The following is a 26,767-nucleotide window of genomic DNA, read 5'->3' on the forward strand; positions in this document are numbered from 1 at the left end:
TGCATTTATTTTAACGGGAACACATAGAGAGAAGGTTACCGTTATTTGACACTTAGGAGCTATAAAGAATATCCACACGCAGAGGAAGTGTACTTCTAAACATCAAATGCTGATAACAAACTGATTAAGAATATGGGTATGACGTGTATCATTACAAGGCATCACCAAGCTCCCAATCCTTAACATGCTCTTTCATGACAGCAGTTGATTCCAGAAAAGGAAGAGTCTGGCCAGGTTGGAGTCTGGCCATCAGGAGTCTGCCAGGTTGGGCACTGGTTGAGGACACACAGGGCCAAGTCTTGAAGGCCCTCAGCGCAGTAGGTAGCTGCCAAAAAGTGCCTTTGACTGTCTAGTTAGGACAAATAAGCCAATCTCTACACATAAGAATAAATGAACACAAATCTAACATCATGAATGGCATCATTCAGAAACCAACTGAATATCATTTCAATCTCTAAAACCATTCTGCTGAAAATTTTAACATGACAGTCCTCCAACAGAAAAATTTCAAAAGATTACACCAAGAAAAAAAAACTGGATTAGAATTTATAACATAACTTCACACTACCATGCTGAAGAGTTGAACAGCAACTTGGACTTCTTACCACATTAAAGAGTTAAGGACTCAGGGCCCAATCCTATACAATTTTCCAGTGCTGGTGCCATTGCGCCAATGGTGTGAGCACTGCATCCTGTGGTGGAGGGGCAGTCACTGGGGCCTTCTCAAGGTATGAAAACATGTTCCTTTACCATGGGCCTGCAGTATGGCTACACCAGAGCTGGAAAGTTGGGTAGGATTGGGCCCAATGCATCATGAGGTCAGGAGCAGGTCTCAGGCTTGTATCCTTCTTCCTAGCCACGCCTACTCCCATCACTGTGTGCATAAGGTAACCCTGCAGTAGTGCACTGGCTAGAGAGTATTGGACTTAAGATCAGAGAGGTTTATGTTGAAATCCCAGCTCAGCCATGATGCACACTGGGAGACTTTGGGTCAACCACTCCTTCTTACAGCGCAATCCTACTCCTGCCAGTCAACAGCATGCAGCCACACCAACAGAGTGCATGCTGCATGCTATGGGTCGCCAACCAGACGACCAGTGAAACGTAAGCAAAAAATATTTATACTTACCTACCAGCAGGCCACCTACTTGCCTATGGCTCCCTTCAGATTCAAGCCAGCTAAGTTCAAGGAGAGAAAGGGGGTAGATCCTGACCAGGAAAGGGGGTTAGGATCTGCCATGCACTGCTGCTGCCAGGATCTACCCCTTCCTCCCCCGAACCACCTGTGGTTCCTCCACTGAACTACCCACAGCCTGTCCCCACTGCTACCGTAACTATTTTGGCATGAGCCGACTCCATCAGTGGAGGGTGTGCTGTGCTGCCAGCCATTTGCACCACCAGTTCCAATGCACTGAGCAGCAGCAGCAGCACACCATTTACCTTTATGTCAAGACATTTAGGCAAGAACATGATTCCACCATCATAAACTTCCCATAGAATTGGGCCATTAATCTAACTTTTCTCAGACAAGTAACATGAATATAAAATTGGGAGAGAGCCATATCTGCCACATGAATTCCCTGGGGAAAAAGGCAGGCTTAAAAAAATGTAATACGTATATAAGATAAAAAGCCATCAGCTGGAGAACTACTGAATCAAGGTGTGTAGAATATTCCTTCATTATTTTTTTTTTTTTTAAGTAAGCACTCCCTTCTGTAATTAATCTTTTCTGGGGTTTTCAAAACATTAAACAAAGACACCTCTCTAATCATGTTTACATCTTCAATATAAATCATACCATCTCTTGATACTTACACCATCCAGCTCTGTGCGCACTCTGACGAAGCATCTCCTATACCAGGTTCCTGTATCACTTTCAATTTCTATAAGCTCATCGATCTGCTTGGGAGTTTTGATTCTGTTAACCTATAAAGAAGCAGAATACAACTAATCTGTTTTATGTTTCGGTCCTGTTGCAGATACAAAAATGTTTCACTGTTGAAGAACATGAGCTCCTCCTTTCTCTGAGAAACAGTGTTTGCAACAGCCACAAAGTGAACAATATGTTGTTCTTAAGAATGAAAATATTGACATTTCAGATTTTCTGAAAATGTTGTTTTCCTTGAGAAAAAGGAATGCTTTCAAGCTTCTGCTAATTTTATATCTCTACACTGAGTGATGTTGGTCTACTGAGGCATACCACTGAGGCATACCTGGGTAAAGATACTCACTGTAAAAACTTTTTCAGGTTGACCACGGGCTCGCATGTTTGTATCATGAATTTGTTTGAGAATCATCCAAGCTTCATCATGTTTCCCAACCTGCAGATAAGACCAAATAAGGCAAAATACATACATGTGTGTAAATAGAAACTCAAAGTAATCAATGTTATTGAAGTGGAGATGGTTAAGAACATCATATTAAAAACACTGACATACAGTGCAATCCTATACATGTTTCCTCAGAGTCCCACTATATTAATAGGCTTACTCTCAGGAAAGTGTATATAAGACTGCAGCCTTATTTACCCAATCCATTTTTAAACTCATGAATCCAATATCCAACCCTTCTGCGATTACAGAATTCACCAGCTTTTTCTCCTCCCAGATCGGTCTCACCAGTTGACACTCTGAACTAACTGCTGCACTTGGGCTGGGAAAATTAAAGTCCTCATTCAGCCATGAAACTCACTGAGGGAGGTATTACCTCAGATATTAACTAGGTATTAATTCTTTTGTCTGGGTCTGCAGTGGTTGGTATCCAACTGACCCAGCTTGAGACACCTTTGCTCCAACACCACCAACAGCAAAGTGGAACAGTAAAAGCTGCAGGAGGATTCAAAGAGTGATCCCGGCCTACTCACATGGAGAGAGATTTCTTTGGTTGTCTCTCCAAGGCAACTAGGAAGCAGAAAGTAGAATCAGCAAGCCAATAAGCATGGGGAATTGGGTGCAGCTGGGAGTGGGAGGCATAAAACATGCAGCAGAAATAGGAAAGGCAGGCTAGCTGAGAGCTCCATGGGAAATGAAAGTTTTGTGATGCTACCTTGCAGAGAGGGACAAGGGTGATTCAACCCCTTCCCTCTCTGGGTATCTTAGGCACTATGGGGAAAAGGGGCAAGAAAGTCTCATTAAAAAGTCTCTTCTGATCATTTGATTAAAGGCTGGAGGCCAATTATCAGAACTAAGATGTGTGAGACACCAACAGAGACAAAAAGTTTATGGTATGAATTGAAAGATCAGTCCATAACTGAAAGAAGAAATTTACTTTCTGCTGTTAACATGTACTCCCTTATTGACTTTAATGGCTGACATGTTGCACATTAGCAAGAACACTTTTAAAATCTCAAGAGAGGAAAAGGGGGAAACACAAACTGTTGCAGGTGACAAGTGGGGAATGTATTAAACAACCTACCCCTACCCCCATTTCTCCACTCTAAACTTTCCACAGCAGCTCTACATTTTCAAAAATCTTATCATGGCTCAGTTTACACACATTTGGTGGCTTGGACACACCAGGTAGATTTAAGCAACTCCCAACTTTCAGCCTAACCCTTTTCACAAGGTTATTAGAAGGATAAAATGGAATAGCCCTATGCACACTGCCTTGACCTCCATAGATTTTCAATAACTTGTGCAACTGTACAGAAATTTACCTCAAGCAAGAATCTTGGGCTTTCTGGCATGAAAGTGAGTGCCACCACAGCGGAAACACAGGGTAGAGCACACATAATAACAAATACTCGCCAGCTGTGAAACTGATAGGCAGATCCCATGCTGAAACTCCATCCTGGGTAAAGAGAAACACACATGTATGAAAAAAGTTTTTCATTTTGTTGCTCATGAGCATTGGGAAGTATGCTGACACACTGGTCTGACCTAACACATGTTCGTTCTGAGAGCAGAGGTGAGAGAAGAATCTGCTTTCTCTAGTTGTTCGAAAAGCCCACAAACACTTCTGGAACTTCCTGCCTCATGAGATCAGACAAGATCCGTCTACACTGGTGCCCTCTACTGATGATCTTTCTTTCTAACAGTCTTTTCTAACTGTCTAGCAGTCTTAGGGTGCAATCCTAACCCACTTTTCAGCACTGACATAAGGGCAATGCAGCTCTGAGGTAAGGGAACAAACATTCCCTTACTTTGAGGAGGCCCCCGCGTGAGTGACACCCAACTGCAGGATGCAGCACACGTCCCATTGGCACGAAAGCACTGGCTGGAAAGCACTGACATAAGGGATTAGGATTGAGCCCTTAGTCTGGGAATTGTGTCCATCTTTCTGTTTTGTAGTATCATTTTAAGTCTGTTGTGGCAGTTTTCCCCCCATATATTTTAGAATTACTTTAAATTTTTCGCTGTCAGCTGCTTTGGGCATAAAAGCAAAGTGGAATAAAAAGGTGGGATAATGTTTAAAAAATAAAAAAAAGTTTTAGACCGGGGTGCCCAAACCCCAGCCCTGGGGCCACTTGCGGCCCTGGAGTAATCCCAATCCGGCCCACAATCTCCTATGAGCCTCTGGCCCTCCAGAGACTTGCTGGAGCCCACGCTGGTGATGCAACTGCTCTCAGCATGACAACCAACTGTTCAACCTCTCACGTGAGCTGTGGGATGAGGGCTCCCTCCACTGCTTGCTGTTTCACATCTGTGATGCAGCAGTGGCAGCAAAGGAAAGGCTGGCCTTGCTTTGTGCAAGGCCTTTTATAGGCCATGAGCTATTGCAAGACCTTCATTCACTCATATAAGTTCCATCTCTAATATATTCATTTATGTAAATTTATTAAAATTTGAAATGTAAATTAATTATTTTCTTTCCTAGCCCCCCACACAGTGTCAGAGAGATGATTTGGTCCTCCTGCCAAAAAGCTTGGACAGCCCTGTTTTAGACTTTTGAGCTTCAGTTGGGAAAGAAAAAAATGGAGGAGGGAAGAGAATTGGCCTGCTTGAGTCCCATAGTTTATATAATTCTGGAGAGAAGAATAAGAATTGGGGGATGTTCATCATGAGGCAAATATCCCCTAACATTCACATACAAAATACAAAAGGAGCTCTTATTCCTTTGAAAATGAAAGAGACACTGTGTCAAGGTGTCTTAGTGCAATTTGGCAAGGGACTGTATAATGTAATACATTAATAAAAAGAGTATGGGGGATTTATTGGGCTTAGATGAAAAGTACTTCCTCTATTCCTGACTAGCCATATTTCCCTGAAGCCTCTTTCAGCTATGAAGGGAGCAGAACCCCAGCTGCTTAAAGTGTTCTGGAATGCAGAGTGAAAATAGGGTCAGCAATCTGAGCTGTGATCACACATTCCTGAACTGCAAACCCCATCCCACACAATTCCCCAACACATCATTAGGAAAGTCAAAATACCCCTATCCCTGCAGTGCTCTGGTTCAGAACTGGAATACAGCTCGCTGCTCACTTAGCCAGAACCTCTACAGCCAGGCTATACCAGGACATGTGTGCTATACCACTGGACTTCCAAAATTCTGAGCTAGGTGAGCAGGGAGCTATTCTGCTAGTCCCTGAACTTGACAGTCTCATGCTATAGTGGTGGAAAATTTCTCAGAGCGCAATCCAGTGCAGTGCTCAAGTCAGTGCAAGTTCCTTATGCTGGCTTCAGGGTATCGTGAATGTTCTGTAAAGCACGCTGGCCTCCCTGTGCTAGAGTAAGCCCCAGGAAAGAAACATTTGCGTTGGTGGCAGGCTGCCGGCATGGGGTGTGGGGGAGCAGAGGACGGCGTTTCAGGGGTGTTTCAGGGCAGGGATGGCAGACTGGTGAGTGGGCCAGGCCCAGAATGGTCTCCGATACTTAGGCTGGATCCTAACCCTCCCACCCGAACACCTCGGCCTAACTCCAGGATGCTTGGATCTGCACCAGTGATTTAGCTGGCGCAAATCTGGAGTGGCTGAGGCAGTGCTTAGAGCAAGGGGAAAAATATCCCCATGCTCCGAGTTGCATCAGTCACCTCCAACCCTGCACTGGGTACAGTGCTGGCCAGCCGGCCTGCCTGTTCCACTGCAGGTTACGATTGGAGTGCTCGCTGTTTATTTTCCGCCCTCATGATTCTGTGCAGGCCCCAAACTTGTTTAGAATAATTCTAAACTACTGGCTACATGTATGATCGTCACTTGTTCATCAAATGTATACCTGTGGGCTTGCTGTCAGAGCACCTTTGAATGATGATTTCTCAAAGGGGTGTGTGCATGCGTTCATGTCTGCAGAACAACAGGGGAAACTAATAACAGGAACTAGTTTAAAATAGAACAGAAAGTGGTAAAGAATTGGGGTGTACAAGAAAAATGGGGTGTGTATATGTGTATGCATGCACGAACATCATATACAGAGCAATACTGTACTGTTATGCATTTAAATACTCTTATGATAAACATAGTGAAAATACCCCTGAATTTATAGAATTCTAAGCTTTACATTATCCAAAGCCTTCATTCAATGCAGACATAACACACTCATTGTGCTTAAAACATTTTTCCACAGGTACTTTTAACAGCCACAGAAGTAACACTCCTTATTTAAGATATAATTTGAAATGTCCCATTTTCTGCATTTTGCTTGTACATCACACATATTTTCAGATCCTTTGCCTATGTATCTCCCAGGTAAGCCACTCACAAAGGGTCTCCATTCAGGAGTAGATCTTCTGTAAATCAGATTTAGAGGTAAATATTTTGTCTAGCTTTTGTGAAGCCCCATGGTGCCACAGCATCCCCCTGCTCAGCGAGGCAGCCAGGAATGGCCAGACAACTCCAGTGCCTCGGCAATGATTCATAACCAAGCACTGAAGGGATTTAAGGGAGGCCTAGAACTCCAGTGGGACTCTATAGCTGGAGGGAGCAGAGTGTTGGGAGAGCACAGAATTTAATGAGAGGGAGGCAGGAGGGGAGCAATGAGGAGAGAGACAAGCAAAGCAAGGGAGAGAGAGAAATAGGAAGGGATGAGGGAGAAGCACAAAGACAGTAGAGAAAGCAGGCAAGACAGTGAGAGGTGAGCCAAGAGCATGGTGGTGGCCGAGGGAGAGGAAGCCTTGTGGACCAGGTGAAGGGGATGAGAATGGCAAGAAGTGGAGCCAGAAACCAGATAAGGCATGGAAACAAGGGGGATGAAAAGCAGTCCTGGGAAATTAGGGCAAGGCTGGAAGATACCTGGGCAAGGAGCCAAGAAACTACTGGGTCTAGAAGTGAAGGCAAGGGGCAGGCATCCACTCCTCATGGGATATGGTTGGTCTATGGGCAATCTACTGGGCCATTGGATGCTCCCTCCAGGAAGCCCCACCTACTGCAATGCTTTTGATCCACTGGTCCTTGAGCCCATGTGGCAACTGGACCATATAACTGGGTATAGGCAGGTCCAAGAGCAAGCAATTACATCCCTGGATGAAGGAACTCTGTGGAGCAAAGGGGCTCAGCTGTGGAAACTGCTTGTATTGGCAAGGCCAGACCAGAGGGAGGTAAAGCTCTCTGAAGACTGCAACAATATCCCCACAAATAAGAAGGGACTCAAACAGGTCTTACATCCCACATACCTCCTTCTTGCACCATAAGGGCAAGAGAAGCCCTACCATATCTGCCCCAACTCTTTTGATGCTGAATTGCCACCCTGGGATGAGGTAGAACTAGGGAGGGGCATGTTACAGCTTGTTTCCTAGTCTCACTTTCATTTTGTTGGCATCATTTCTTATTCTTGGCATCATTTTGTTACCACTCAACTAAAAGCATCACATTCCATACTGCACACAGTATGTTCCTGTAAAAAAGAATGATTTGATTTTTTTTGTCTATCAAAACATTTCTTACTGCAAATGAAGATGAAAAGTGGCCTAGGCATACAACACGATGACAGCACAGTATGCAGTGACTGCTTCAATACTATAGGAGGACAGTAGTAGAACTTACCAGGAGTGTGCCATATCTGCAATTTCTGCCTGCCAGGTGTAAAATCTGCACCCACTTTAAGAGTGACTGCAACATAACACACTCTGCTATTGCAGAGTGGTTATTCAGACATTCTGATACATGCTGCAGTGCTATGTAAAGCCAAAACAATTATTTCTGAATTACATCACAAGATGCACTTCACATTCCCCCTGCATCACAGAGGAAAAACAGTGAAGCAGTTAAATGGTTTGCCAAGTTTATTATGCCTTCATGATTGCCTGCCATTACAAAAAGACTAATGAGCATTTAGAAAGTATGCCATAGCAAAAGGCAAAATGTTGGGAACATTGTTGGGAGATACACTCAATAAGGTATGGCACAATGAAACTACGAAAATGAAAAGCCATTATTATAGATGGTTGACAGCAATCTAAGATAAACTTGGTTCCTGAATGTAACTCTGCTTTCCAAGTTGATTCTCTTGATTGAATCAACATCAGCTCCAACCTCAGATGAAACCATCTCATATCCTTTGACTTCCTCCATGGCTTCACAATACAAAACTAGTACATAGGAATTCAATCCATCATTCTACACCAACAGACGGAGTCACTACTCAAAGGTTTGTTTGAGAGAACCCAGAGTGATTTTATTGCTGTTGTCAGATGCCCTTTCCTTTTTCCAACTACAATTTAGTTTTTTATCTCATATTTTCAAACAGTATGGATGCAAAAAAAAAATCCAACAGGGAGTAACATTCTGTCATTGGCTTTATGTAGTCTTGATAGTCTACTCCAGTATAGGTTTCTATATCATGAAGAGTAGCAAACCAGTATACCTTTTTAATGAAATGAGTCTCTTGCTTACTTTTCATGTACAGAAGAACTACATATGCATTTCTGTAAGTGTGCCATATATAGGACCTCAGAATTATAGCCATTTTAGAATGGATTCTAAAAACATATTTGAACTGAGTACCCGAAGATAAACTCTAGCACCAAATGTAGGCATGTTCTTGGCTTCAAACCAATTTGGATCTGCTGTCCTTCCTTTATGTCACAGCAGGAAGATATATGTATTCTGTGTCTGATTCATTCAGAAGGCAATGCAGCTCTGCAGAGTTAAACTTCACCCTTGTTCCCTGCAAATGCTGAATTCCAAAGTCATTAATCTTGAAAACAGCAGCAAGTTCCAAGGGGTGACGGGTTGTTAAAACAACAGGCCCAAGTGCATCTTGGGAACCATTTCCTTGGACTGTGGTTTAAAATAAAAGCAACGCTAAATGCATTTTTTTCAGCCTCTGCAGCAGCTTCACATTGAATATCACCTTCTCACTCTACTGATTACAAGAAATGACCAAATGAATCACCCAACCTACAGTGACAGATTACAGAATGGTATAAGAGTAAGACAGATCAATGGCAAAATGCACAAAGAACTACTTATTTAAATATCATATTCGAGCCAAGCTGCTTTTTCCCTGACTTTTCCATTATCATGAAAATGTTATTTTAATTTTCAGGGTAGTTTTTAAAAGAGAATTAAAAGAAACATCTGAAGAATAGTCCAGCTCCAAACTAGTATTTTTCATAAAAGGAACAGCTGTTATAATGATTCCTCTATGTGCCTACAATGAGTGTTTTGTGCAATATATGGGCAGGAGGTCTGGTCTAGAGGGTAGAGCCTCCGTTAGCCCAAAGATAACATCTGAAGTTTGAGGCCACCGGCAGCTCCCTGAAGGGCGAGACCTTGAAGCAGCTAACAAGCTGAGTTATTCCACCTGCTCTTTCGTGTGAGTGAAGAAGCGTCTTGGCTGCCCTTCAAGTGAGAGATGAAGGGGCTGCTTGTCAGCCAGTGTGGGAGGCAACTGGGGGCCAGAAGTGATACCAGACTGTGAAACATCCATCTGAAATGTTGTGCAGTTCTTGAAAGATAGAACCTTTCTGTTATTGTAAAAATCCCCTTGGGGGTTTAGAGATAGCCTGCCTATGTGAACCGCCTTGAATAAAGTCAGAGGAGTAATCCAATGACCTGAAAGGCGGTATATAAATACCAGGGGAAAAAAATCATCATCCAATCGAGCTGAGACAGTGAACATTTTCAGTGCAAGAAATGTCTTCTGGGATCAGTAACAATGCCAGGATACTGGGGGTAAAGACCCCTGCTCTGGACCCCTCACCTGTCCTCTAATGGTGCATTGGGTGCCATTATATACACCAGAAATTCAAGTTCAGGGGTTGGCCCAGTCAGGTGGGCCTGGTTTGGGTCTTTGGCCAGTACCCAACCTGACCTTATGTCATCCTTGTATGGGGACCCCAACATGTTTCCTGTAAGACCCAAATATTTCATCTTATTCACATCAGGCTGCTATCCTCAATAGGTTGCAGCTCTGGTACCATTATTTGTGAGAAAAATATCCTTTCGTCCTAGCAACACTCTCACATAGCCAAATGTGATTGGCTACACGACAGTGTCATTGTTACTGAGATGGGCTATTTTGAAAACATGCACAAAAGTGCACACACAAATAGTGTCAAGGCTACAGTTGACCATGAAAACAAAGAAGCTGTCTGGCAAGTTCATCCAAAGAGGAAAGTACATTTCATGGGGGAGGGGAGGTTTGTGAAACGTGCTCCCCACCTCATAAGTGTTCAACACCTCCAGTCACACAACCTGTTTAGAAACAGTCTCATGAGTTGAAATGAAGGGAATGGATGTAACTAATTGGACTATCTCTGTCTATGTTGAATAGAGCCTAAAGACGTTTTTATTTAGGAAAGCCTTCCAGGCCTTATAAGGGCTGTGTTATAAATTAATGTGTTTACTGTGTTTTTTAAAAATTGCTGATTGCTCTGTATTTTAATCTTGTTTTTAATTGTTTTTATTTTTAATGCTTATTTGTTTTTATTCCGTATTTTAACGTACTTGAATCTTTTTATTGTTAGCCACCTTGGGTGCCCTTCGGGGAGAAAGGTGGAATACAAATCAAATCAATCTAGTTGACACATTTTAACCAAATAATTTCATATACAGGTTGCTACTTCAGATACAGAACTTGAGGTACTGAAGCTTTGGCTTGCCCTGTTTATATGAGCAAATTTGAATTGGCTACATTTGAAAGTACACGGCTATAAAAGTACATAGACGAACAAGCCTTGCTGAGGGAGAATCAGCATGGCTTCTGAAAGGGTAAGTCTTGCTCACAAATCTTTTAGAATTCTTTGAAAAGGTCAACAGGCATGTGGATAAAGGAGAACCCGTGGACATTATATATCTGGACTTTCAGAAGGCGTTCGACACGGTCCCTCACCAAAGGCTACTGAAAAAACTCCACAGTCAGGGAATTAGAGGGCAGGTCCTCTCATGGATTGAGACCTGGTTGAAGATCAGGAAACAGAGAGTGGGTGTCAATGGGCAATTTTCACAGTGGAGAGAGGTGAAAAGCGGTGTGCCCCAAGGATCTGTCCTGGGACCAGTGCTCTAGACTTTTTGTTCTAGATAACATAGATAGTGCATTACTTTTTTTTAGATGCAAAGTTAAATCCATCGTGTTTGCTCGTACTTTTAATCCTGATTATCTGTAAGTTTTATTTGCTATATGTAATGCTCTGTACTGGCACTGTTTTTAAATTATTTATTATATATTAACTCATGTTTGTTAACTCATTAAACTCATTTATTATATATTAACTCATTAAACCTGTGTCTAGATCAGTGATTTTCAACCTTTTTCATCTCATGGCACACTGACAAGGCACTAAAATGGTCAAGGCATACCATCAGTTTTTTGACAATTGATAAGGCACACCATGCTGAAGGGTGGGGGGGGGGAGTGGCTCACATCCCCCATTGGCCCTACTAATAAATGATCTTCTCCCAAGTTCCTGTAGCACACCTGTGGACCGTGGACCACTCACGGCACACCAATGGTCTAGATGTACCATTTCAGAAAGCAGGTTACATGCAGAGCTCACTTGCTTGAGTGCTGATTCATACAGAAAATATGCATGGTAGGAGACAACTAGACTAGAACCTATTATCTGGCATAGTCCAATTCTAACTAGGACTGGGCTGCCCTTTACAACAGTTCTGCTATCATAAATGGATTCAAAATAGCACCCATTTCAAGTCTGCCACCACAATGGCAGCAGTGCTGGAAGTTCACTGTTGCTGCTGGCTACCTCCAGCACCTAAGCTGGCAACTGGGACAGACAGCAACTGGGGGTGGGCAGAATTGGGTGGGAAGAGGGTGGATCAGGGGAGTTTCTGGGTGCTTTGAAACGTTGTAAGGTCATGCTAGCACCTTACGGTGCGTTTGTGACAGTGCGTGACAGCGGTGAGCTGGCACGCACAAAGTAGGATTGGACCTTCATTTAGGAGTGGGTCCTTTGTTTTCTATGTACAACTAGATGTATATCTGACATTCTTGTTGTTACTATTAGTTTGTAACATTAACAAACCATGACAATTCAATAAAACTAGGTAGTAATGCTTTTAAGCTGATGTCCTCATCTGCTATCATTTATAAAACTTATTGAATTTCTAGCTTAGCATCAGTTTGCTGACATTTAAAAGCAATTATGACTTTTGGAAATATTTCCCCTGATATCTAATTGGATGCCACAGCTTTTATTAAAAACTGACTAACAGAATTTTGTTCAAGTACAAAATTGAGAGGCTGGATCCACTCAAGTCAAATATTCATCTAGCACTGTGTATTCAGGATTAGGGGAGACTTCTTAAAGAGCTTTGATAACTCCTGTGGAAATCAGGTCATCTGAAGGCTAAGGTAAGAGGGAAAATAATATTTTTGCAGCTATAAACCATCATTCCTAGAAAGATGCCTCTCTAATTGTATTATGAAGCAACTTGGCTTTGAGATCACTACTAATAATATTCTTTTAGCACCTTAGGTATCCAAAATGCTTTACAATCTACTACTTTATATCTTAAAGTGGTAAATTTTGATATCATCAGGCTGAAAAAGATATACCTCAGTTTAGTACGCCAAATAACATCCTTTTTTGTAACACTAGAAGATCCTTCACCAATTTAACTCAATGAAATATAACTCTCTTGTGCTCCCAATGAGATTTTAAAAGCTGAAGTTATTTACCATTCAAGATGACAGGCTGGGAGTACTTGCAGTGAGCCTAGACAATATCTTAACTTCATTATAATTCCTACAAAGCACACATTGTGCTTGAGATATTGTATTGTCCTCTGTGAGATGAAATGGGCCAGGATCACACTGCTTTTCTGCCACTGAAAATGTATTTATGTCTACTGATGCTTCCATTAATGCACAGCTGTCCTAAAATATATCCCCTAATTGTGCCACATCCCAAACCTATTCTGGTTCAGCCTGCAGCCAGCCAGGAGAGACCAAGACAGCCAGGAGAGGTACCAAAACCATGTATGTATGCAAGCCTGTAGAACTAATCAGCATTTTACTTACCTTCTCTGCTACTCTATGGTCCCCTATGGGCCTACTCAGATCTATACCAACTCTTTTGCAGGAGTAGATCAGTTAGGGCTGATCTGTTAGATTCTACAGACACTACTGCTACCAAGATTCACCCCTGCCCAAGCCCCACCCCAATCCATTCCTACCACTACCATGACCACACTGATGGCCAGTCTGCTTGGCACTGCTGTTACTCTGCAGCCTCCCAGCCTTTGCACCAGTGGCCGTGCTCTGCAGACTGTTTAAGAGCAATATGCAGAAAAACCTCGGGATCCACTAGCATACTGCATGGACTGGATTGGGCGTTAAGCAGTGGCCACTAGGGGGTGTGGGTGGTGTGGGCCACACCGGGTGGTGCACCCAGAATGCAATGAAAAAACCAGAGTGGAAAATCTCCTTTCTATCAAACATTATGGCCAACAAACCGGAGAACAAAAAATGCATGGAGCCCTATGGAAAGTGAAACTGACCTGTAATGCACGTTTACTCATGAGTAGGAGACCTTGCCTTAGTCCATCAGAAAGGGCAGGCTGAGAGGAATTCAAAGACACCAGAATGGTCCCGATCCAATGAATGTAGCCCACAAAAACATCTGAGAAGGAAGTCTCTCCTTCCAAGCAGAAGGATGTATTGAGCCATATGCAAAGTGAAACTAAGCCTCACGGTCATGTTTACTCACGAGTAAGCAAATGCGCCTTGGTTGGTGGTCAGACCAAGCAAAAGGGAATGTGAAGGCATCAGAATGGTCCTGATCTGATGGAACTGAAGCTCAACAAATGCTCCAGAAGGCAGCCTCCTCCCCACTAAAAAGGATCAAAACAGAGACTTCAGCTGATAAGGTGAACTTTTTTGAGACTTGCAAAGCCAGGTGGATCCTGACAGTGATCTGGTTTAAACAGAAGTTCTTAAATTGAACTGGGCACTGGGTAGGGCTGAAAACCTTACTGATTTGGGGGGGGGGTGTTATTGCAGGCAGGCCACAGAGGAAATTCACTTGGTGGACCACGGCTGGCTTCCGCTTATTTAATTATTTGCTTTACTTCAATTATTTATGCTTATTTATTTTAATTTGCCTGATGATGTCACTTCCACCATGACATCATTCCGGTGGGTCTTGGACAGACTGTTATTCTAAAAAGTGGGTTCCACCGTTAGAGAACTGCTGCAATAAGGTGTTAGTAAGTTGACACCGGGGGGGGGGGGGCTGTGACACCACTAGTGACCAAAATCACTAAAGTCACAATTTGGAAGAATACCATCATGTTATATATCAATCAATGCATAATTTAATGAAGAATGTGTTCTGTCTTCGTTCTATCAAAAGGTACAGCCAAAAAACCAGTGGGAGCAGAGTGATGGTACATCCCTACGCACACCACCTGAGGTGTTGCCCTGCCCACTGCATGGGGGGTGACGCGCTGGCATCCTGCACTGGGTGACGCGAACCCTAGTGACGCCACTGGAGGTAAGACACAGATGAAAAAGTGTCATGAACTCAGAAAAAGATATGTGAATTGCAGAGGTAGTTGCAAAGGGGGCCATGAGTGAGTGCCCCCCCCCAAACTGTCGCTCCAGCAGGGAAGGGCGCACTCTGGAATAGGAAGCAAGTAGGGCACCAAAGGAATGCCCAATGGTCAGGGCATCAGTGGCAGGTCACACCCAGCCAGGGGCCCAGGTCTCCTCATCTGAAAGAGGTGGCTCTAGAGGGCAGAATCAGAATTGGAGCCCAGGTTTGCATAGCAGATAGATCTGGGCTCCAAATCCATGTGGGAGCCCACGTCTACTTGCCCAGCAAACCTCAGCCACAGAGGCTTCTCCAAGCCTCCCAATGCCTTATAAGATATTAAAAACATCACTTCCAGTTTCTCTGTGAAACCAGAAGTTGTATTTTTTCACTTTGAGTTCAGTCTGAGGCCATGGACAGACATCCATGCCAGACATCCTCTGGCAGAGGCCATGGACAGACATCCATGGCCCCTGCTGAGCTCAGAAGCCCCTCCAGAGGGCTGGGGAACCCAGCTCCCCTTGTCTCTGGAGGATCAAGACTGCAGGGACAGGCATTTGCCCATATCTGCGGTTCTGGCTATCTGCGGGGGGTGGGGGTGGGGTGTTCCAGAACAGTATCCCTGCATATAAGGAGGCACGCCTGTATTCAGGAACAAGTGCATAAGTCAAAGTGATGATGAATGACTGTAATGTTAGGATTCAGATGCGGACTGTTGAAATGCACTACTGAGTTTACTGACTTCGCCCTTCTATTTTGTAGAAGATAGTTTGTCATTACAGAACATAAGTTTTGTTTCATACCTTATCCAACCTTGTTCAGGCAAAATCTACGCATGCACAGTGTGTTTATCATGCAGCCAACAAAAATTCCCCTACTTTTATATGGCATTATAGACAAAATAATAGAATGAATAGATCAGAGCAGGGATTTCTTAAAAAGAGATAATGCTGCTGTAACCAACTTCTTTCCTTTGTTTCAGCTCTGGTTTCTGATGCAAGCGTATTCCACTTCTCATTTCCAGCTGAGGAACTGTGATATTTATTTGAGAAACCTGAGTATGCTACTAGATCCCCTGGAGATGGTGGCTACCATATGTCCCACTCTGGGAGGTGAAAGAGGTAGCAGTGGTTGGTTAATCAGGAGGCTATTAATTACTTGAAAACATCAGGTCTTGCTTCTTTACTAGCTAGACTAAAATTAACACTCCTGATAAAGGACTGGGGAGCTGAGCCACAACACTGAGATTGTCCTGATTTTCCACCTCTTCAGCAAGTCTGTAGCCAAAGCAATTATTTCATATTCTAATTTTCAAAGGAAATAAGACTTTTATTAAAACTATTCTGGAAGTATGGAAGAACTACAGCTCAATTCTAGCTGGCGTGTGTGCTGGCACAGTGCACACTGCACTGGTACTTGCTGTCACAAAAGTGCAATAAAGCATTTTCCAACAGCAAACCAGTTGCCCATATATGCCATCGGAAGGGACAGTGTGCACCAGAGCAGGTGAGTTCTGCGCTGAAGTGTGCAGAGATGGAACAGGATGGGGAAAGGTGTGGAACAGGGTGAGGGGAGGGTTGTGGTGGGGGATGGGCAGATTGGGACTGGGAGACACTGGTGTGCACCACACCTTATACCCCTTTCTGAGCCTGATTCGCCAACATCAGGCAACGCGGACTTGCACCAGTGATTGAACTTGCACAGGTGTAAGTACACTCCATTGTGCTCCACTGTGGCTGCTGGAGCTTACCCTGAGGCAAGGGAACAAATGTCTTGATTCCTTCCTTGAGAACTTTATAAAATGTGCACATTTCTTCCATTTTATTATAATTTGGCAGGAGGAGAAAAACAAGTGCTAGCAAAGACCAGCATACTTATTTGTAACTCCAACACAGGATCACCAATACAGGAGGTGGGTCCTGTATCCACAGATCCTGTATCTGTTGATTCAGGGCCAAATCTTATGGTGTGCGTGCTGGCTCAGCACCAGTGCACACTGTTGCAAACATACCATAAGGCATGTTTGCGGGCCCTAGCACTGGTGCTCCACTGGTGCTAGCTGGCTGCCCAACACAGAGGCTCTGAATTTTACACCAACCCTTGGGTCGTTGTAGAATTGAGTAGCCCCATTGCGGGGCTACTTGCTTTGATCAGGGGAAGGGAACAAAAGTCCCCTTTTCCCAAGGAGGAGAAAGCAGTGGCTGCCTGGAGTGCGCTGGATGCAGCAGCAGCAGCCGCCATTTTTGGCGCCACTGCAGCCCTGTGTGTCCTGCAGCTCAGGTTTGGGTTGCCCATTATCTGTGGATTGGGTTTGCGGCCCCCCCCAGACATCAGTATCCATGGTTTCAGCTATCCACAGGGGTTTCTGGAATGGAACCCCCACGGATAAGGGAGCACACCTGTACTCAAAACTTGATCTTCTCTAGCTATATCCTTCTTTCTGCTTTTGTTGCCACTATCAACTTATTTTTATCTTCTGGCAAAGGAAGAAAAGAAAAAAAAAACATGGTGGGTGGAAAGAAAAAGCACCTATAAATCTCCCAAAAAGAAAACAAAGAATACTGAAATGATTGTATAGCTAGGTTTTCCTCAAAACATGTTGCATTTTACAATTCTGACTCTTTTCGCTGTCAGAAATCCTCCACAGAGTGGGGAAAAGATAACTTTACACCCACTTAGCCCTTTCAGGGTTGCATTGTGCAAATATATTTTGGCCAGAATCTGCCAGAGTTCAGCAACTTAAGCCAAATGGCATCTGAGATGCATTTTAATAGGCACTAACTATTATGTTATTTGCCCTGTTGGTCACAATCAGATAATAAGACACAAAGAAAATAAGGGATTATCAAATGTCTGTTGATAATCATATGGAAGCTTTAACCAAATGTTTAACAAGCAACACATACAAAATAACATCTGTTCATGAAAGTCAGATCATTGCCTGCTTGTAACATACTTTTGGATTCTAGGTACTTGTAGAAAGGATTCCAGGTAAGCTTTATACCTCCAAGTTTTCAAACTCAGTACAAACACTGAGGATTTTGGAGAATGATGGACATACAAAATGTTGCAGTATGCACATCTCTCTGGGATAAGTGAGAGCGGGCTCCATGGGCCTTATTTCAGAGTAAATAAATGGATGAAAATCTTAGGCAGCAGGGGATGGCAGGGGTCTTCAGCATGGAACAGCGAGGTGTATTTCTCACTCTTGCTCTATTTGCATATTTGGGGTTTGTGAACGATAAATGCCTGGATAATAGGAAAATAGAGAACACTTGCTGAAGGCTAGAATGGTTATTTTTTACATTCCAGTCTTTGACCAGATTTCAGGGTGGTGTTTTATTTATTATTTAAATAACATTTTCCCCAGGCAGTGAACGGTACAACTACACACACGCACATATACAAAAGAATGTAGCAGTAGAATATATAGGCACAGAGTCCAGCTTATGAAAACCAGCTAGTTTTAAACTCATAACAGTTAGTTTAGTGAGCTGCGTTTTCCCATATCTAGATAACCAGACTCCGGTTATTAATATTTACATTGATCTTTGTATGATAAACAGTTCAAGACAGAAACAACATGAACTGGAAAGGTAATGCTCTAATTATACAACAAAAAGGGCTGAACAGGCCACTGTGGGTTAACGTTAAGCTGATACCATTGAAAATCTCATTACAAGGATTGCAGAGCATAATTGAGCTGACTATATGGCTGAGTGAGTCAGCAGCCCCCGAGATTTATATACCCACAACATCACTGCAGAGACCTTGATTGGTCTGGCTCAGTGCAATTCTTCAGTTAGAGCACTTATAAAATGCATAAAAATAGAGATGTGTGAATCAGCAGCAAACCTACACAAAGACTCTTCAACAGCATTGCCCTCCCCACCACAAAACACAGGCAGTTTTGATACTCTTGTATTGTGTACAAGGTAGATCTGTGACAAGGAAATTGTGACTGCAATTGAAAAACCTTCCATAAATGGGTTGCTTACAGAGGGTTGCACACAGAGGGTGTGATGCACAGCTGCAGCCATTAGAGGCAACAAAGTCTTTGGGGGGGAAAAGTAGCACCTGGAGGTTGAAGAGACTGTGGGTAGTATTAGGAGAACTAAACTCATTCACCGGCTGATGAACCAATGAACTGGTAGATGGACTAGCAACTTGGCAGACTGACCAATAGACTGGCAGATGGACAATGAACAGGTGGACTTTCTCAAAGACTAGCTGACTAATGGATTGACTGTCTGGCAAAACAGTGGAACAGAGACTACTGGAGATGCAGGAGTCAAGTGTGTGTCTGCCACGTTCAAGAGCTGCTGCTTGAAAAATGTGGGAGGAGGAACTCTGAAGTCTCCAGACAAGCTACCTACTAGTTACCTTCTTATTAGTGCTGGGGTACAGTGGTAGTTTTTGTATGCTACTAGAGCTAGCTGTGTTTGAACCAGGGGAACTAATTAGCTTAAAGTGAGCATAAGTTCCCTAGAACAAGCTTGGAAAGGGAATTTGGCAGAACACCCATTCAGTCAGGGAACGGAGCTGAAACAGGATGGGGGAGAAGGAGCAGTGCAAGCAGAGCAACATGCACCATGATGCTGGCCCTGTACATCATTGGTCAAGTGTGCAGAGGTCTGATTGGCACAATTACTCACCTTAAAATTATGAAGGAGAGAGAAATCCCATTATGATGGGGCAAACAGATGGCAGGCCCAATTCATGCTAAAGAGTATCTGCATAGTGGAAGGGAGAGAATTGTACCACTCCTCCACCACATTGTTTCAGCACCACCCACAGAGGAATGTAAGAGCATTTAACATCCCCATAAAACAAGGGAGAACTTCTGAAACCGCATAAAAAGGAGCTCATTTTGCATCTGGGTTCCAAACAACCCAGATAAACCACACAGAGTTTTAAAAGGAACTTTGAGAAGGGATTCTCAAATTTTACTGGAATTGCTACAAACATCAGAACAAAGAGAAATAAAATATTTGTCAGTAGGGAGTTTTGCCTCTCAATCTCTGTTCCCAGCAGCATATCTTAAAACTGTAGTGAATGCTCTATATGTAAAACCAGGAATAGATAAATGGGATTCTTTCCTTATCACAGGCCATGTGCCCTTAACGCATCATTTAGTTGTTGCCACTTTTGATTAATCACTTCTTTTTTGATGTCTGCAGTTCTGTTCTTTAAAACATCCTCTTATCTGCTGCCCATAAATTACCAACTCCCAAATCAGGAATGGAACTCTTGCATATTCAATTGGCACATTGATTTTAAACAGACTGTTAGTCATATGAATGGCAACTGGAAGAGTACAACGCAATGGACATTGTATTCCTGGCATGGTCAGGTTTCCAGAAATTCAGTTATCTGTTTTATAGGGGTGAGTGTCCACTTCCCAAGTGCTAAGATTACCTTTCTTCTATACCTCTGCTAAGTGTTTCCATGAACTACAGAAGACCCAAGAGACAGCAATGCAGAAAGCACAGCTCTCATTTTCCCTTGAAGTTAGCAGGTAACTTGGGAGAGTGAAGATATAGTTTCTCAGCCTTTTGGTTGGACATTTGGCAGCTGCAAGTCAAGCATGAAGGGAAAGAAAAGACCCCTCCCAGAGAACTTGGGAAAGCATGAGAGGAATGATCTCTCTCCCTTTCAGGAGGGCTTTTGCAGGAAACAGAAACAGCAGCAAGGCACTCCTAGTACATTCTGCAAAAGCCTCTGGATAAACAATTCTACTTTTCAAGATATGTTGTATTCAATCTATAGAATCATAAGAAAGGGTAATTACTGAACTCACTAATGAAGTGTTCTCAGCAGTCATTATGCAGATGTGCTAAATACTACTTGAACTACTAACCACAGTGGAGATGAACATTTAAATGACCGGGGGGGGGGGGGGGAAACCAGCACAGGACATCAAAACAATGCAAACAGATAAACAATTTAATTTTGCTTGCTTATCCTAATTTGCATAAGCATCTGTTCTATATTCTGTTAGGTTCTGTCAATCTTGCTGCCTTCAATATTTTAACTAGACACATTAAGTCATAATCTAATTTCATAGGACTTTCTAAAATGCAAAGCACTTCTGACAGGGCGTTGACAGTTCAAGTCATTACTACAACTTTCATAAACTCTCAGTTACAAAAACAGCAAAAAGAAAGTCTACATTCTGGAATCTCTATGCCCTTTAATAGTTTGGGAAAACAAATCAGCAGGTGTTTATTTTAAAGCAAACCCTGTTTACCTTTGCGAATCTTATTTCTTTTGCATTACAAAAAAGCATACATTGAATATAAAGAAACACATATTTTTAAACAAAACAATGTTGTACAGTCCAAGAAGGAAACTAGATTGTATAAAAGTATGATTTATGAATCCACTTGCAAGCAGGTACTTCAAGTTACATTGTGAGTTGGAGAGATAAAGACAACTACAGTAGTTAGGACTGCCAATTTTTCAAAATTTGGGACTCGCCCTTCTGCCTCCAACCTGAAGATGGTCTCCAGGCCCTGAGAAGAAGATAAAGGCAGATTTCCCATTTCCAAGCAGCAGTTGTGTTCCTTCCCCTATCCCTAATCTAAATGAAGAGCACAAACAGAAATATCTTGCCACCTCCATGACAACTATGTAGCTGCTTGGTCAGTATTCCTATTCTATCCATAGTGTTCCTATTGCTGGCCAAAACAGCCTTGAACTTCGATGACTTGAAGGATTACTTGATGCCACACTGGAGCACACTCTGAAACCATAGTGTGATGAGAGAGTGAGCCTTTCCTTCAGGGTGAGGATGGAGATGGTTTGTTCACCTAGTTTTGGATTGGGAGTCATTCAGAAGGAGCAAGAAAAATTATCACAGGTTCTGAGTGTATCCTAGCTTGGAGTCAGGGAAATGAATGACTCTAGCTCTAGATTCATAGGTAAAGAATCAGCCTCTCACTTGGCTTGAAGGCACACAGCCATGGCAAAAAACTTCTCTTGCCACTTTTAGCTGTGGCTCAGTCAGATCATAAATAATTGACTACTAAAACCAGACAAAGTGTGCATATTGCTGAAAACATGCATTTGGACAGAAGGTGAAGCTAGAATTCTTCTCCCTGACATGCTAGTTTTCTGGAGCCAGGGAACCTGTTGCCATTAAAAGATTCAGACTTGTGAGATACTACCTGAGTTAGGAGATGGCAGAAATGCAGAGAAATATAGCACATGTGCAGATTGGAACTGAGGCTTTATAAGACTACTGTAAGGCAGTATGAACTAGGCCAGAGGTTCTCAGTCTTCTCAGGGGTAAGTCTCCTGAGGTAAGTCTTTGTAGGGGAGGGAAGAATGGAGTGACCTGATCCTCAGGATCACATTGCTGCTGGGGGCCAAGGAGGGGTGTTTTACTTACTGGACAACACAGCAATCTCCAGGAAGTGTGTGGAGCCCCATGGAGCCCTCTGCAAGGCTCCTCTAGTCTTAGAATATTAAAAATAAACAATCGGAAACTACTTCCAGTTTGCTATCAGAAGTGGTTTCTGATCACTTATTTTTAGTATTCAAAGACTTGGGGAACACTGTGGAGGGTTCCGTGGGGCTCCCTGCACATCCTGGAGGCTGCTGCGTTGCCCAGTAAGTAAAACACCCCCCTTGGCCCCCAGAAGCAGTGCAATCCTGGGGATTGCATCGCTGCTTCCCTCTTCCCCCTTCCCCCGCCCCTTTAGGGACTAGAGGCTGAGGCTCTCAGGCTGTGGCGTTGTGACGCCCCAGTTTGAGAATCTCAGAGCTGAACTTTAAACACTATTAGCATTTAAGAAGATGCAGGGGCTTACATCAACATTTAAAATATATTTTGATGTAAGTCTAGTATGTGCCAGACTTGGCTCACCATGCATTTTAATTCATGCTATGTATGAAAGTTAAGGATTTGTATGATTTATCAAATGCAATTCTACTTTGGGAAACAGCACTTTTAAAATTAGCTGAGAAGGCTAATGTTGAAAACAATGAGTGGCCTTAACCACTCATTTTCCCCACGGATAGCTCCAGATGGAGAATTCCTCAAGAGAGGAGCACACCAATTCATCACAGCTGATGCCCACAAGCCACACAAATGCTCTGCTGATTTCAGTGATGATCAATGCTATGCAGCACACCTAACCCATGGATTAGCAGGATCAGAATGGGTAACAGAATCCAATGTAATAAACTGTGAAAGGATTGTGGCATGGACTGGGCAACCTACTTTTGTGCAGTACTGCTTCCCACAGAATTCTCCCAACACTGACTACATTACCAAAGCATTTATAGTTAGACATGTGGTACACATTCTACTTTTTCAACAGTCTATTATGCCCTATCTCTTGTTAGGGATGATAATCTGATTAATTGAAGAGGTGGTCACCAAGCAAGCTGTTCACATCCCAGCTTGACTTCCAAAAAAGAAGAATTCGCTTCCTATAATAAGGAAGTGCCATCTGCAGTGAATGATCTGGGACGACCTCCAGACAGCTACAATTATTACATGACAAACATGGCTTAACTCCTGGTTGAAACACTAATATCAGCCCTGAAAAGGTTACGTAGTTTTGACATTCCTCTTTCTACTGAGACAGAAGAAAGTCAGTGGCAGAAGAAACGCAGTGGCATCCCTGGCATTAGAAAGAGGGGGCCACGTGGTACCAGGCGGTGAGGCATTGCACGGCATCCCAGAGCGCTTGGAAAACCTTCTGAGCCTCTGGAGAACCCTTTAAATGGTACTTCTGGTTTTCCAGAAGTTCTGTTTTTCAAAGGCTCAGACGGCTTTCTGAGCACTCCAGGATGCTGTACAAGGTTCAGGAGTGCCCAGGAATGCGAGAAGGGGTGCCAGCCTCAGGGGGCACGCACCAGCTTGGGGGGGCATGCTCTATGCACCAGCCGGGGGGGGGGGAAAGAAGTTGCCCAGGGCTGCCGCTAGCTCAATGCATGCATATTTTATTTTATATTTTGCTATAATTACATTTAAAAGTTACAAAACAACATTCCAGTAAGAACACAGAACATTTACACTAAAATTAAGCAAAGTAACCTTTGGAAATAAATTACCATAAGCATGTTCAGTACATAAATATTCTGCCTTAAGGTAAGTTAAAAAAATAATGCATATTTTCTAAAAGTCACTTAGCATCCATGCACTTTCAATCATTCAAGCATGACTTTTTAATGTTTTTATGTTAAGTTTTACAAAAGAAAAATATTATTAAATAATCAAACTTCATCACACAGAATTTTTCCCCCCTTCATTTTTGTTCCTACTCTGATTTTAAAATATAACACACTAAAAACAGTCCTATAAGACTGCACTTAGGTACCACTATATTTATATAGTGCTTTTCAAACTAATGGGTTCTGACCCACCAAGAGAATCGGAAGATGACCACTTCCCCTTATGGGCTGCCGCAAAGAAGGGACTTTCAAATGTACTAGCAGGTAGCACTGACCATCGGGAGAGTGTGGGGGGCTCACAGCCCTCTGTGGGCCTCCCTGCTGAGTAGAAAGGCTGTTATCTTCAATTGCAACCCACTTCTGAGCTGTAATTACAAACCCAGAAGTGGGCTGTGATAGAAGATAACAGCCCTTCTATGCAACAGGGAGGCCCATGGGGGGGGCTGCAGGCCCTCCGCACCCTTCCGATGGTCTGTGCTACCCCACCAGGTATATTTGAAAATCCCTTCTTCACAGCGGCACCGTGAATATTGCAGTGCCATCACCACCGCTGCCCCCCACCCCTGCAAAGACCTGGTTTTCATAGTCCAAGTAGGACTTTGAGAACTACTGATTAATAGTGTTGTTTATTATTTCATATGTTTATAAGTCCCATTCTGTGCCAAAGAGTACTAATAAAGACCAGGCTTATCTATAACCACTTGCCTGGTTCTGTACAGCAAATAAAAAAAATTTCCCAAGCAATGAGGCAGGGTTATATGATGGAAACAGAAACATGTTGGATACTTTTCCTCTTTAATTGTACCACACAAGCCTAAGCATGTCTACTCAGAAATCCCACTGAGATCAGTGGAGTTTACTCCCAAGAATGTGTGAGTAGGATTCTAGCCGAACACACAAAAATGACTAATAGTCACTTTCGTGAATAGTTGACATGGGGCCCAATCCTATCCAATTTTCCAGCACTGCTGCAGCTGCAATGCAGCCTCAAGGTAAGGGAACAAATGTTCCCATACCTTAAGGAGGTCCCTGTGACCACTGCCTAACCACAAGTTGCAGTGCATACCCCACTGGAACGGCTGCACTGGCACTGGAAAATTGGATAGGATTGGGCCCATAGTCATCTACATATCAATTATTCCAACAGTTAACATATTCCTTCAAATGTAGATTTTTAATCAAAGCACTGTTTTAGATGCTTACAAATGCTATCTTACTCATTTTTATCAGGTACCATACCCTATATAACAGTATTTCTCAAATTGAGGGGCAGACCCACTAAGTGGGTCACGAGCGAATTTCAGGTGGGTCCCCATTCATTTCAATATTTTATCTTTAATTTATTAGACTTGATGCTACCATGGTATGTGACTACATTTGGGAAAATGTTAGAGACCTGTACTTTTAACAAGCTGCTATGAATATTCTGTTAATAAATGACAGTCAATGGGACTTAGTCCTGGGTAAGTGTGGGTAGGATTGCAGCCTAGGATTGTTAAAAATGTTCCTGTTTGATGACGTTACTTCTGGTCGTGACATCACTTCCAGTGGGTCCTGACAGATTCTCACTCTAAAAAGTAGGTCCTGGTGCTAAATGTGTGAGAACTACTGATATATAGAGTAGGTAAAGCTTTCTGACAGGCAACTATCTTGGCACAGCCAAGTCACACGGCCTGCACTATATTCAAAGTAGCTTAGGAGATATTTTCCCCTTATCCTGAGTAAAGCCCCAGCTATCCCTATGGGGTATTTCTGATCCACACCAACTAAATAGCTGGCACAAATCCAAAAAGCCTGTGTAGAGTTGCCTAGCCCAGGAATGGGGGTTAGGATGCAGTGTGAGCTGCCATTGTTGATCCCAGGCCCAATCCTCCCCACATTCTGCCCTTCTCTTGCTCAGAAATGCCCTCTCCCCACCTATGAAGTGCCCTCCCACCGCCCTCTCCCACCCACTGAGCTGTCCAGCACAAACCTACCTGTGCCAGAAGACTCAGGGTCAGAATCCAGTCCAACTGAATCTTCCCATTGGTTTGCTATACTAAGAATTTTTTTCAGTGAATTTATCACTAGATAAAGTTCCAAGTTTGCAAATCTGTCAGAACATGCCTGTATTCTCCTTTCAGACTGCATTGTTGGCCTAAGAAGAAGAGTACCACATGCCGTGTTTGTCAAACCGTGGGGCAGACCCACTAGGTGGGTCACAAGCCAATTTCATGTGGGTTCCCATTCCTTTCAAAATGTATTTTATTTTTAATATATTGATGCAATGACTTGATGCAATCATGGTATGCAACTGCATTTGGGAAAATGTTACAGTTCTGTAGTTTTAACAGGCTAGTATGTATATGCTTTTAACAATGATAGTAAATGGGGCTTACTCCCAGATATGTGTGGATAGGGTTGCAGCCTTTGAGACATTTGGGGGAATTTTTTTTTTAAACAAATCAGTAACTGCTTGGAAGGGTTAGGAGAGTTCTTCTTTATTTTAAACTTTTTAAAAACTTATTGTAAACTTTTAATTTACATACCTATTTAACTTAGGATGCAATCCAGCCCTTGACTTGGGCTGGTCCAAGTCCCTTGCACTGGCACAGGAGGGTTGCAATCACGCCGTAAGGTGCATTTGTGCCTCTTCAGAAGTTGGCCAGGCACAGATCCTGGAACAAGCCTCTGCACTGACAGAGGTACAGAGGCTTGGAACAGCCCAGTTGGGCCA

General features: G+C 43.1%; 1 protein-coding gene across 2 annotated transcripts in view; it reads right to left on the bottom strand.

Moving 5' to 3' along the window:
• The window catches only part of SV2C (synaptic vesicle glycoprotein 2C), a 61,756-nt gene that overhangs the window by 12,954 nt on the left and 22,035 nt on the right, over positions 1-26,767 (bottom strand). For both annotated transcript variants that reach the window (XM_066616656.1, XM_066616655.1), the window contains exons 4-6: positions 3,656-3,789; positions 2,232-2,321; positions 1,816-1,926 (exon numbers count right to left, since the gene is read on the bottom strand). In XM_066616656.1, coding sequence (XP_066472753.1) covers positions 1,816-1,926; positions 2,232-2,321; positions 3,656-3,789 — 335 coding nt within the window. The remainder of the gene's footprint in view (positions 1-1,815; positions 1,927-2,231; positions 2,322-3,655; positions 3,790-26,767) is intronic.

This window comes from Tiliqua scincoides, chromosome 2 (assembly GCF_035046505.1).
Source record: "Tiliqua scincoides isolate rTilSci1 chromosome 2, rTilSci1.hap2, whole genome shotgun sequence".
Taxonomy (NCBI): Eukaryota; Metazoa; Chordata; class Lepidosauria; order Squamata; family Scincidae; genus Tiliqua; species Tiliqua scincoides.